The sequence below is a fragment of the Salvelinus namaycush genome, chromosome 19, assembly GCF_016432855.1.
Source record: "Salvelinus namaycush isolate Seneca chromosome 19, SaNama_1.0, whole genome shotgun sequence".
Lineage (NCBI taxonomy): Eukaryota > Metazoa > Chordata > Actinopteri > Salmoniformes > Salmonidae > Salvelinus > Salvelinus namaycush.
In genome coordinates this window covers 28096791-28110541 of record NC_052325.1, presented here as the reverse complement: position 1 = coordinate 28110541, position 13751 = coordinate 28096791, and the positions used below count along the sequence as shown (strand labels likewise).

Sequence of the window (13751 nt, the reverse complement as noted above, 5' to 3'; positions counted from 1 at the left end):
CTGACCTCAATCCTATAGAAAATTTGTGGGCAGAACTGAAAAAGTGTGTGCGAGCAAGGAGGCCTACAAACCTGACTCAGTTACACCAGCTCTGTCAGGAGGAATGGGCTAAAATTCACCCAACATGTGGGAAGCTTGTGGAAGGCTACCCAAAATGTTTGACCCAAGTTAAACAATTTAAAGGCAATGCTACCAAATACTAATTGAGTGTATGTAAACTTCTGACCCATTGGGAATGTGATGAAAGAAATAAAAGCTTAAATAAATCCTCTCTACTATTATTCTGACATTTCACATTCTTAAAATAAAGTGGTGATCCTAACTGACCTAAAACAGGGAATTTTTACTCAGATTAAATGTCAGGAATTTGTGAAAAACTGAGTTTAAATGCATTTGGCTAAGGTGTATGTAAACTTCCGACTTCACCTGTACATTATCAAGCATTTCACACCTGTTATCCAGATAATGACTGTTTGCACTTGGTGATCTATAGCAGCTTCCCACCAGAATGGTCTTTAAGTGAGGCAGATGAACCTGAAGCCATATTACCTACCTTTAGGTAACAGACTGTAGCTGTTGACGGTAGGTGCACTTGATTCAGCAGCCCTAGCGCCAGGAAGGCTATGTTACCAATTTTAACCATTTAATGTCTGAAGGTAGAATTCTGCCTACCGGGAAGGCCCATAGAACAAATCAATTGTACCTATTCGCCTATCTCTGGCCAATCAGATAGCTCAGATCATCATGTCTGCAGTTTCCTTGTGCAATAGTCTGGAAAATGAAGCCTGGAACGCACATCAAAGTTGATAATGTGAGATTTCAAAACTTTTAAAACCATGACCACAGAGTGACTCAACAAATACAGCAACAAGCTGCTATTTGTATGAGTAAGTTCATGTTTAAGTTGTTATTCAGCACAGTCAACACTTCAACAGTTTTATAAGCCATAAACTGCGTGTGTTTTATACAACTTTCAAATGACACAAACGCTATTGTTACCTGGCTGAGAGAGGAAGAGATAGTTAGGGAGAGTCTTCCACAGCCATTACAAAATTATACATTTTGTAGCTACTTAGCCTGCTATCTGAGTTGGTCATATTCTTGTTTTTATCATATCGAATAATGCCTCAAGTTTCTGTTTTGAAAATGGCATCCACCAGCAATTTTGACCACATTTTCAAAGGATAGGATTACGGTTTTCCGTGTCTTTCAAAGCACTGCAATATGTTTTGACCGTGTTCTCAAAACAAATGTAAGTGTTATTCTCGCTTTGCTTCTTATGTAAATTATTACATAAAACAATATATCCCACCAGTTGTTACATGAATTGAGTGCCTGGGCGATTTACAATGTTGATGGTATTGGGGTATATACAATGTTGCGTCGTAACCATATAATGGACCAATGACGTTTCACAGATAACGACACGTGCTTATGTGCGCGGCGATGCGTCTCTGAAATTGAATTCACCAACTGATCAGCAAGATAGAGTACGGCGAGGACCAGATACTTGCCTTTTAAATGTATTTTTCCTAACAGTTAAAAGTTCATTTGGCTATTTAAACGGAGTAGGAAATTTGCAAACCTCCGATGAAGGATTTGAGCTGCCAACAATGTTTTGCTAGCCAGCAATTACAGACCGCCTTCTTGCTGTATTTTGAGGAGGCGTAGCTAGCGAAGTTAACGTTATGTCACAGATTGGAGGTTTGGTTATGTCAGCCAACTAACGTTAGGGACATGGGAAATGGGCATTACGGTGCTGTAATATAGAATCTGTATATATAGGTTGACAAAATGGGAAGTCTTCATACGAGCTATTTTGACGTTAGTCACCAGCTTGGTGCATGTTCTATTCGGATCTCGCGGAATAAGGCCTACTAACTCTTCTCTTGGAAAACAACACGGGTCTTTCACAATGGCACATGTAAAAGAGTCTGAAGTATTTTTCTGATGAGTAAGGACTGTTTTTGTCCGAATATCAGTTAAGTTGTCAACACTGCTAGCTAGCTATACGTTTATAGTCCGAAACGAAAATGGAGACGGGAATCCAAGCTCACCAGTTTGTCCACGCGGTATCCAGCCCTAGAGCAGCGGGTATATGCACTGAAATGCTCGAGGTGGCAGCGGAAGCAACCCGGGCAGGTGACTACGACCTTGCCGCGGAAATCTATAGCTCTCAGCTGGTGGACCTCCAGCATCCAGACCGGGGCATCTGTTTGCTCAAAGCTGACGCTCTTGCCCAGGCCGGGCGGATAGCGGAGGCGCTTGACTCGTACTGCACGGCGGCCAACATAGGCAAACTTCGGCCGGACGAATTGCAGCTTTTGGTTGTAAACATAGCACGGACTCTTCGCGAGAAGGAGCTAAACATTCATGGGAAGGCAAAGAGTTGTCATAAAAGTGGGAATGGAGACGATGATGTCGAGGCCGATACAGAGGCATTTGAGGACGAACCCCTGGACTTGTTTTCGTGCCGCCTTTGTAGGTGTTTACTGTCCGAACCAACCACCATGGAGTGCGGCCATACGTTTTGCAAACATTGTTTAGAAAAAGAAACTGTCAAAGACTGCATACAATGCAAACATAAACTGAACAAAAACGATGTACAGATCCTACCCATTGGGCTTAGAGTAAATGTCATCCTCAGTAGTTTGTTGGATAAATGGTTCGACTCTGAAAGTAAAGCCAGGAGGCATTGGATAGAAGGTGAGGTCTCACAGAAGAAGCACGACTACACAGATGCTTTGGAGAAGTACAACAAAGCCTTAGAACTGGGTAAGATAATGTAACATTTAAGCAATTGTCGGATTCTTATGTTTTAGAACAGATTATGTATTTTATGTAACCCCTTTACCGACTTAAAACCAGATAGATCTGGTAGACCAAATGACCTACTTTTCTATTTCACATCGTGTCACCGATAGGGGGCGACACTGCACTGCATCTTTCGAAGCAATTATTTCATAAGCCCAGTAGTCCCCACTCCCCGATTACCTAACCCACATTTCTACTCTGACTCCGAGTCTCATACCCCATGGATTGATATAATATTCATTGCATAATGGTGGTGCTGTTACATTAAAATGGACTGAACTCCATTCAGTCTTTCCCCCACCAGCTATCATTTTACCAACATGCTCCATGTGTTTCTTATTTAGGGAAGCTGCCGGGATTTAGGTCACTCCCTCCTCCGTTCTACCTTTGAAACACCCGATCAGCCCTGAGCAGTTCACTCCCTATAGATATGGACAGGAGTTGTTTTCCCCAACTCTGTGACCTGAGTTTGACCAAGAAAAACTCAGGCCCCTAATTAGTCCTTTAGAAAAAAAACGTGTGTCCTGACCCTTAATACAGAAAGAGCATTGAGTCACAGTCAGGAGTGAGAGTGAGCCAGCATCAGTGTGATTAAATCCTTTGGCGTTAAAGTGGAGGCTGGCCACACAGCAGCTCTGCTTTAATGTCAGCTACTGACCTGGTTGTGTAAATTGTGGCACAGCGGAGTCATGTCATCCAGAGATTAGCCAAAAATAGGCAATCATTAATCAGAATGTTGACCTTATTGTCTCTCCCCTCCCCACTAGCCAGAAGGGTGATACATGCTATTGTAGGCCTAATTCCCAGCACAGACTGTGCATGGGAGATTAGTGCAATATTCTAATTCAAGGAAAATGTTTTCTTGTTTGGACATGATAAAAGCATTTGGTTGTTGTCTGACTCACTGTAGGATTGTCTATGCATTTACAGGCTGGCTGCCTGCCCAGTAGCAAATGTCATACTGTGATAAACATCCAACTTCACAACAATGTACCTGTTTGAAAGGGTGTAAATTCAATTTTCTCATTCTGCTTGTTCTCTCTGTTGTGCAGCGCCATCTGTAGGTCGGCTACTGGGACAGCGTGCTGAGCTGCACTTGGAGAGTAAGAACTACAGCCAGGCCATCCAGGATGCAGAGAGCCTGTGTAGACTCAACCCTCTCTGGCCAAAGGTGAGGGAAATAGATATGCAACTCAATCTACCCAGCAGAGTATAGACCACTAAATGTCCTCATTATATCTGGGCCTAAAATATTAATGTCTCTGTCTAGTTATTCACATTTTAGTCATTTAGCAGATGCTCTTATACAGAGTGACTTACAGGAGCAATTAGGGTTAAGTGCCTTGCTCATGGGCACATCGACATATTTTGTACTTAGTCGACTCGGGGATTCGAAACAGCAACCTTTTGGTTACTGACAACTCTCTTAACCGGTAGGCTACCTGTAGCGGTTATGTAATGAACACCCACTACCTCTCCACAGCCACAGGCTGACCCAGCTAACACCCAACACATTATACATGCTTAGGACTGTGTAGCTATGTATGTGTTAAAGTATGATTTGGAGGCTGCTGTGTGTTCACAGGTGAGATAGGATGCTACATGCTTGTGTGCATGTTAATATGCAAATTACCACTGCTGACAGAGACATGCAAAATAGAACAGATAGAGCTGAAACCCAGGCACTGTGAATAGGGAAGAGCTTATGTTGACCTGGTTGAAGAGCTCCTGAATGTTATGACAATAATTACCAAGTTGGGGATTTAATTCCCATGTTTTGCCGTTTTTAAAAAGTTCTCTTAAATTGTTTAGGAAGGTCATTAACAATATTCAGATTACTCGTTATCAGTGTTTTGAAAATATACTTTATTTTTGAAATGCCAATAGAGTAGTTCCTACTCAAAATGTTTTTCCTCTCGCTGTGTTTTCCCAGGCCCACTACATCAAGGCCTCAGCCCTGAGTAAAGCCAACCGCAACGATGAGGCCTTAAAGGAGTACTTCATGTGTGTGGCACTGAAACCTGATTGGATGATGGTGAAGCTGGAAGCCCAGAAGGTAATACACAATTTTACCCCCCTTCAATTCAGCATTCCTGTTGAAGCTAATGTAAAAATGTTCAAACTCTTTTGTCCATTTAATTCCATTACACAGGCTCAACCACAAACAATGTCCTTAATGTCACATCACAATAGTATAAAAAAATCACAGTACACAGTACAATCACAGTTGCTATGGTACTAATGCAGTATCACTATGTACGATATGACAGTGCAAATCTGTCTCTATGCTTACCAGACAGGATTAGTTTGGTTTTAAATCCTGCTCCACAATAGGTGATGACGCAATGCCCCCATTCCAGCTGTCTTAGCTGGGGAGCTATGCCAACCCTATCCCCTGCTGTCACTGTGGCCTGTTTTAGTAGCTCCACTGCTGTTACATATTCACTGCAATATGTACTGTCACTATGACAAGACCATCTGTTCAGTATGTGAGCCATGTCCTTTATTTCCACTGTCACATATTCCCTTTACACTATGGATACTATTTCAAGTTCCAAGTTTTTATTGGCACTTGCACAAGTACAATGAAACACCTTTCTTACAGAGAGAGCATTGAGGCAAGTCAGGAAGGAGAGCGAGCCAGCGTCAGAGGGTGATTAAGCGTTATAAGCTACTTATGAGTGCTATGACATTGTATGCGTGTACTTACTGACAGTGTGTTCTGTTTTTGTAGGTGCTTAGTGAGCTGTTCTCGTCGGTGTTTGAGAAGGATGGTCAGCCCACTCCCATACATCCTCTACAGGGTGGTCCCTCCACTCGCCTCAAGCCCCCCGCCCTGTACGGCTCTCTAAACCCCTTCACCACGCCACAGAAGCCTGGCTGCTCCTCACAGGTCAGTACATGCATACATACACATTTACACCCCCACACACCTATTTCTCCTAGTAACCCCTCTCCTTTTCCATTCTCCAGGACTTAGAGTTCAGAGTGAGTAAGAGTTCTTTGTGCGATGGTCCCTCAGACTCCTCCAAACATCCCCTGTCCCCCAGCAGTGAAGCTGAGAAGCCCTTGCTAGAAGACGCCAAGAGCCTGGCCAGTGTCCTGGCTGCCCCCCCAGGCAGCCTCAAGAGGAGACACAGTGGGGACGGCATAGCCTTCAGCCCTCCCTCCAAACTTCTCAGACCAGATGAAGCATGCTCCTCCTCTCACCTTCCTGCTGCTTACCTCTGGGGAAGGACGGTGTCCTCAGACCTGCTCGACAGTAGAGATATGGAGTGCTCTCTCTGTATGAGGTAAGAGGACCATCAACCAACCACCACACAATTATATCTTTACAGTTAGCTACTCAGGATGTTTGATTTTCAGTCAATAGTGATAATTACCTCTACTGATAAAGCTCCTGTTATTGTGTTGTTTCTTCCAGGCTGTTCTTTGAGCCTGTCTCCACCCCCTGTGGACACACCTTCTGCCTCAAGTGTCTAGAGCGCTGTCTGGACCACAACCCCAACTGCCCTCTCTGCAAAGAGAACCTCTCCGAGGTGTGTATACATACATACAGAGGAAGTAGCTGTGCTCTATATGTGTATGGAAGGCTTAGGGCAGAGCTGGTGATTATGAAAATGATGGCTGTAATTTCTGTCGTGTGATAGATGATTTAGCGTGACAAAAACAAAGTTGGCACAAAGCTTCCTCTGACACATGTATTAAACTAGGATATTGGACCAATATAAAATGCACAAAGACATGGATGATCCAATCAAATGTAAATGTCCTATTCCACTGTGTAATTCCAGTATCTGGCCACTAGAGGATTCAACAAGACCCTGCTGATGGAGGAAGTGCTGCAGCGTTACCTGGGAGATGAGCTGGCAGAGAGGAAGAAGGTCTACGAGGAGGAGATGAAGGAACTGGCAAAGTGAGTCACAGATTTGATCATTTTACTTAGCCATTGACTTAATGGTAAATTAATCCTGTAGTCCTGCTTTTTATGCTAATCACTGACCAATCGTGTCCCTCCTTCCACCCTAGCTTGAACCAGGAAGTGCCGATCTTTGTGTGCACCATGGCCTTCCCCACCATCCCCTGTCCACTGCACATCTTCGAACCGCGCTACCGCCTCATGATCCGCCGCTCCATGGAGACCGGCACCAAACAGTTTGGCATGTGCATAGCTGACGAGTTGAAGGGTTTTGCTGATTACGGCTGCATGCTGGAGGTCCGGGACGTCAAGTTTTTTCCTGATGGGAGGTCTGTGGTCGACACCATCGGTGTGTCCCGCTTCAAAGTACTGAGCCACGGCCAGAGAGACGGATACAACACGGCCAAGATCGAGTACCTGGAGGATAAGAAGGTGTGTACTGGCAAACGCTGTGTGTGAGGAAGGTTATGTATGTGGATACAAAAAGTGCATTATAGATATTCGTATCCTCACTTTTGTAAGTTTGGTGTGATTAGAGTGTATGCTAACTTTTTTTTAAATATTGTGTGTGGTCAGGTGGAGGGCCAGGAATTAGTGGAGCTGCAGAAGCTTTATGTCTCTATGTACGACCAGGCCAGCGGCTGGTTCACCTCCCTTAAAGACAACATGACGAGCCAGATAATCAGCCACTTTGGACACCTACCCGGGAAGGACCCTGACCCACAGGTACGACACTAACCTAACCATCTCTCTCACACACACACACTCATGTCATATAGTGATTGAGTGTGTTGCTGTTATCAAGTTGACTTCCTCCCTCTCCCTCCAGGGTAATCCCAGTGGTCCAGCGTGGGCTTGGTGGCTGTTGGCTGTGCTGCCTCTTGACAACCGTGCCCAGCTCACAATCCTGGCCATGCCCTCCCTCAAGGACCGCCTCATTGCCATCCGCAGGGTCCTGATCTTTGTCACGCGCAAGAGACTCCGATGACCGCTCAGCCGCCACCACAACCGCGTAGACCATGCATGATCATTCAGTAAACCCACTTCGCTTTCATATGAGGGAAATGCCTTTGACTCCTTTACAAATGGCGCTCTCTGAATCTGAAGAAGCCATTGGGTTGGATTGTAGGGGGTGGGATAGGGAGGTCATTGTTTCTGGTTATCCATCCATCTACCTATCAATGTCCAGTTCACCTGTCCTCTGTCACAAGAACTCACTGGAATTATGGACTTCTGTCACGCTATCTCTCAACTTCTTATGTTCCCTCTTTCAAGGGAGGGAATAAGAGCACGAAATCAGACTGGTGACTCATGATGTAACTGAACAGAACTGGGCCGACCAATTAACGGTGTTGGGTCCACAATGTTGTGACTTGGTGTACATTTTTTTTTTTTTTGAAAAATAAAAAGACCTGACAAGTACCAAAAAATAATTTGTGTGACTGAAAAAGAAGCCAATGGCGAATGTATTGTGTTGTCTTCAGTTTGGGTGTTACGTTTCTGTTTAATCCCTGCTGACTATGTTGAGACTCAGAGCGATAGAAAAAAACCCAGAGCGATAGAAACCTCCAAATGGAGTAGAAGGTGTACATATGAGAATGTGCTCCTGCTTAATTGGCCTCTTCATTTCTACATGACTGGGGAAATGGATGCAAAACCAGACATTTTGCATCTAGCCCAGTCATATGTACAGTTGAAGTTGGAAGTTTACATACACCTTAGCCAAATACATTTAAACTCAGTTTCACAATTCTTGACATTTAATCCTAGTAAAAATTCCCTGTCTTAGGTCTGTTAGGATCACCACTTTATTTTAAGAATGAAATGTCAGAATAATAGTGATTTATTTCAGCTTGTATTTCTTTCATCACATACACTCCATTAGTATTTGGTAGCATTGCCTTAATTGTTTAACTTGGGTCAAACGTTTCGAGTAGCCTTCTGCCCACACATTTTCTATAGGATTGAGGTCAGGGCATTGTGATGGCCACTCCAATACCTTGACTTTGTCCTTAAGCCATTTTGCCACAACTTTGGAAGTATGCTTGGGGTCATTGTCCACTTGGAAAACCTATTTGCGACCAAGCGTTAACTTCCTGACTGATGTCTTGAGATGTTGCTTCAATATATTCACAATTTTCCTCCCTCATGATGCCATGTATTTTGTGAAGTGCACCAGTCTCTCCTGCAGCAAAGCACCCCCACAACATTTACATTTACATTTAAGTCATTTAGCAGACGCTCTTATCCAGAGCGACTTACAAATGCATTCACCTTATGATATCCAGTGGAACAACCACTTTACAATAGTGCATCTAACTCTTTTAAGGGGGAAGGGGGGGTTAGAAGGATTACTTTATCCTATCCTAGGTATTCCTTAAAGAGGTGGGGTTTCAGGTGTCTCCGGAAGGTGGTGATTGACTCCGCTGACCTGGCGTCGTGAGGGAGTTTGTTCCACCATTGGGGTGCCAGAGCAGCGAACAGTTTTGACTGGGCTGAGCGGGAACTGTACTTCCTCAGAGGTAGGGAGGCGAGCAGGCCAGAGGTGGATGAACGCAGTGCCCTTGTTTGGGTGTAGGGCCTGATCAGAGCCTGAAGGTACGGAGGTGCCGTTCCCCTCACAGCTCCGTAGGCAAGCACCATGGTCTTGTAGCGGATGCGAGCTTCAACTGGAAGCCAGTGGAGAGAGCGGAGGAGCGTGGTGACGTGAGAGAACTTGGGAAGGTTGAACACCAGACGGGCTGCGGCGTTCTGGATGAGTTGTAGGGGTTTAATAGCACAGGCAGTTGCAGTAATCCAGACGGGAGATGACAAGTGCCTGGATTAGGACCTGCGCCGCTTCCTGTGTGAGGCAGGGTCGTACTCTGCGAATGTTGTAGAGCATGAACCTACAGGAACGGGTCACCGCCTTGATGTGAGTTGAGAACGACAGGGTGTTGTCCAGGATCACGCCAAGGTTCTTAGCACTCTGGGAGGAGGACACAATGGAGTTGTCAACCGTGATGGCGAGATCATGGAACGGGCAGTCCTTCCCCGGGAGGAAGAGCAGCTCCGTCTTGCCGAGGTTCAGCTTGAGGTGGTGATCCGTCATCCACACTGATATGTCTGCCAGACATGCAGAGATGCGATTCGCCACCTGGTTATCAGAGGGGGGAAAGGAGAAGATTAATTGTGTGTCGTCTGCATAGCAATGATAGGAGAGACCATGTGAGGATATGACAGAGCCAAGTGACTTGGTGTATAGCGAGAATAGGAGAGGGCCTAGAACAGAGCCCTGGGGGACACCAGTGGTGAGAGCACGTGGTGCGGAGACAGATTCTCGCCACGCCACCTGGTAGGAGCGACCTGTCAGGTAGGACGCAATCCAAGCGTGGGCCGCGCCGGAGATGCCCAGCTCGGAGAGGGTGGAGAGGAGGATCTGATGGTTCACAGTATCAAAGGCAGCCGATAGGTCTAGAAGGATGAGAGCAGAGGAGAGAGAGTTAGCTTTAGCAGTGCGGAGCGCCTCCGTGACACAGAGAAGAGCAGTCTCAGTTGAATGACTAGTCTTGAAACCTGACTGATTTGGATCAAGAAGGTCATTCTGAGAGAGATAGCAGGAGAGCTGGCCAAGGACGGCACGTTCAAGAGTTTTAGAGAGAAAAGAAAGAAGGGATACTGGTCTGTAGTTGTTGACATCGGAGGGATCGAGTGTAGGTTTTTTCAGAAGGGGTGCAACTCTCGCTCTCTTGAAGACGGAAGGGACGTAGCCAGCGGTCAAGGATGAGTTGATGAGCGAGGTGAGGTAAGGGAGAAGGTCTCCGGAAATGGTCTGGAGAAGAGAGGAGGGGATAGGGTCAAGCGGGCAGGTTGTTGGGCGGCCGGCCGTCACAAGACGCGAGATTTCATCTGGAGAGAGAGGGGAGAAAGAGGTCAAAGCACAGGGTAGGGCAGTGTGAGCAGAACCAGCGGTGTCGTTTGACTTAGCAAACGAGGATCGGATGTCGTCGACCTTTTTTTCAAAATGGTTGACGAAGTCATCTGCAGAGAGGGAGGAGGGGGGAGGAGGGGGAGGAGGATTCAGGAGGGAGGAGAAGGTGGCAAAGAGCTTCCTAGGGTTAGAGGCAGATGCTTGGAATTTAGAGTGGTAGAAAGTGGCTTTAGCAGCAGAGACAGAAGAGGAGAATGTAGAGAGGAGGGAGTGAAAGGATGCCAGGTCCGCAGGGAGGCGAGTTTTCCTCCATTTCCGCTCGGCTGCCCGGAGCCCTGTTCTGTGAGCTCGCAGTGAGTCGTCGAGCCACGGAGCAGGAGGGGAGGACCGAGCCGGCCTGGAGGATAGGGGACATAGAGTCAAAGGATGCAGAAAGGGAGGAGAGGAGGGTTGAGGAGGCAGAATCAGGAGATAGGTTGGAGAAGGTTTGAGCAGAGGGAAGAGATGATAGGATGGAAGAGGAGAGAGTAGCGGGGGAGAGAGAGCGAAGGTTGGGACGGCGCGATACCATCCGAGTAGGGGCAGTGTGGGAAGTGTTGGATGAGAGCGAGAGGGAAAAGGATACAAGGTAGTGGTCGGAGACTTGGAGGGGAGTTGCAGTGAGATTAGTGGAAGAACAGCATCTAGTAAAGATGAGGTCAAGCGTATTGCCTGCCTTGTGAGTAGGGGGGGAAGGTGAGAGGGTGAGGTCAAAAGAGGAGAGGAGTGGAAAGAAGGAGGCAGAGAGGAATGAGTCAAAGGTAGACGTGGGGAGGTTAAAGTCACCCAGAACTGTGAGAGGTGAGCCATCCTCAGGAAAGGAACTTATCAGGGCGTCAAGCTCATCGATGAACTCTCCAAGGGAACCTGGAGGGCGATAAATGATAAGGATGTTAAGCTTGAAAGGGCTGGTAACTGTGACAGCATGGAATTCAAAGGAGGCGATAGACAGATGGGTCAGGGGAGAAAGAGAGAATGTCCACTTGGGAGAGATGAGGATCCCAGTGCCACCACCCCGCTGACCAGAAGCTCTCGGGGTGTGCGAGAACACGTGGGCAGACGAGGAGAGAGCAGTAGGAGTAGCAGTGTTATCAGTGGTAATCCATGTTTCCGTCAGTGCCAAGAAGTCGAGGGACTGGAGGGACGCATAGGCTGAGATGAACTCTGCCTTGTTGGCCGCAGATCGGCAGTTCCAGAGGCTGCCGGAGACCTGGAACTCCACGTGGGTCGTGCGCGCTGGGACCACCAGGTTAGAGTAGCGGCGGCCACGCGGTGTGAAGCGTTTGTATGGTCTGTGCAGAGAGGAGAGAAGAGGGATAGACAGACACATAGTTGACAGGCTACAGAAGAGGCTACGCTAATGCAAAGGAGATTAGAATGACAAGTGGACTACACGTCTCGAATGTTCAGAAAGTTAAGCTTACGTTGCAAAAAAAAAAAAAATAATAATCTTATTGACTAAAATGATATAGTACTGCTGGCTGGTGAAGTAGGCTGGCTAGCAGTGGCTGCGTTGTTGACTTTGTTTGAAAGTGTAGCTGGCTAGGTAACCTCTAACTGGCTAGGTAACCTCGACAATTTCTCTAAACTACACAATTATCTTGGATACAAGGACAGCAAAGACAACTATGTAGCTAGCTAACACTACGCTAATCAAGTCGTTCCGTTGTAATGTAAGTTTCTACAGTGCTGCTATTCGGTAGAAGTTGGCTAGCTAGCAGTGTTAGCTAGCAGTGTTGACTAGGTAGGAGAACGGCAGCGCGGCGGACGAAAATAGCTGGCTAGCTAACCGATAATTACTCAAAACTACACAATTATCTTAGATACAAAGATAGCAAAGACAACTATGTAGCTAGCTAACACTACACTAATCAAGTCGTTCCGTTGTAATGTAATCGTTTCTACAGTGCTGCTATTCGGTGGCTAGCTGGCTAGCTAGCAGTGTTGACTACGTTACGTTACGTTAGGACGAAAATAGCTGGCTAGCGAACCTCAATAACTACACAATTATCTTTGATACAAAGACGGATATGTAGCTAGCTAAGTAGCTAGCTAAGATCAAACAAATCAAAGATAGCAAAGACAACTGTGTAGCTAGCTAACACTACACTAATCAAGTCGTTCCGTTGTAATGCAATCGTTTCTACAGTGCTGCTATTCGGTGGCTAGCTGGCTAGCTAGCAGTGTTGACTACGTTACGTTACGTTAGGACGAAAATAGCTGGCTAGCGAACCTCAATAACTACACAATTATCTTTGATACAAAGACGGCTATGTAGCCAGCTAAGATCAAACAAATCAAACCGTTGTACTGTAATGAAAATGAAAATGAAATGGTAATACTACCTGTGGAGCGAAGCGGAATGCGGAATGCGACTACTCGCTCCAACCCGGAAGTGCTACATGATGCTGCCAGTGTAACGGATGTGAAATGGCTAGCTAGTTAGCGGTGGTGCGCGCTAATAGCCTTTCAATCGGTTACATCACTTGCTCTGAGACCTTGAAGTAGTGCCCTTGCTCTACAAGGGCCGCGGCCTTTGTGGAGCGATGGGTAACGACACTTCGTGGGTGACTGTTGTGTGCAGAGGGTCCCTGGTTCGCGCCCGGGTCGGGGCGACGCCGTAAAGTTAAAACTGTTACACCACCCCGTGTGTCACGGTTGGGATGGTGTTCTTCGGCTTGCAAGCCTCCCTCTTTCCTCCATAACGATGGTCATTATGGCCAAACAGTTCTATTTTTGTTTCATCAGACCAGAGGACATTTCTACAAAAAGTACGATCTTTGTCCCCATGTGCAGTTGCAAACCGTAGTCTGGCTTTTTTGGAGCAGTGGCTTCATCCTTGCTGAGCGGCCTTTCAGGTTATGTCGATATAGGACTTGTTTTACTGTGGATATAGATAATTTTGTGCCTGTTTCCTCCAGCATCTTCACAAGGTCCTTTGTTGTTGATCTGGGATTGATTTGCACTTTTCGCACCAAAGTATGTTCATCTCTAGGAGACAGAATGCGTCTCCTTCCTGAGCGGTATGACAGCTGCGTGGTTCCAGGTCTTGGCTGATATCTTTTGATT

At 46.3% G+C, this 13751-nt stretch overlaps 1 protein-coding gene across 1 annotated transcript; it reads left to right on the top strand.

The window, feature by feature from the left end:
* The first annotated feature begins 1487 nt into the window (after nucleotides 1-1487).
* LOC120064273 (LON peptidase N-terminal domain and RING finger protein 2-like) lies at nucleotides 1488-8172 on the top strand. Its single transcript, XM_039014728.1, has 10 exons — nucleotides 1488-2775; nucleotides 3867-3985; nucleotides 4748-4870; nucleotides 5549-5707; nucleotides 5788-6107; nucleotides 6239-6353; nucleotides 6609-6730; nucleotides 6844-7165; nucleotides 7310-7459; nucleotides 7563-8172. Exons 1-10 carry the CDS (start codon nucleotides 2034-2036, stop codon nucleotides 7719-7721), a joined length of 2331 nt encoding a protein of 776 aa, XP_038870656.1. The 5' UTR covers nucleotides 1488-2033; the 3' UTR covers nucleotides 7722-8172.
* Nucleotides 8173-13751: the final 5579 nt, after the last annotated feature.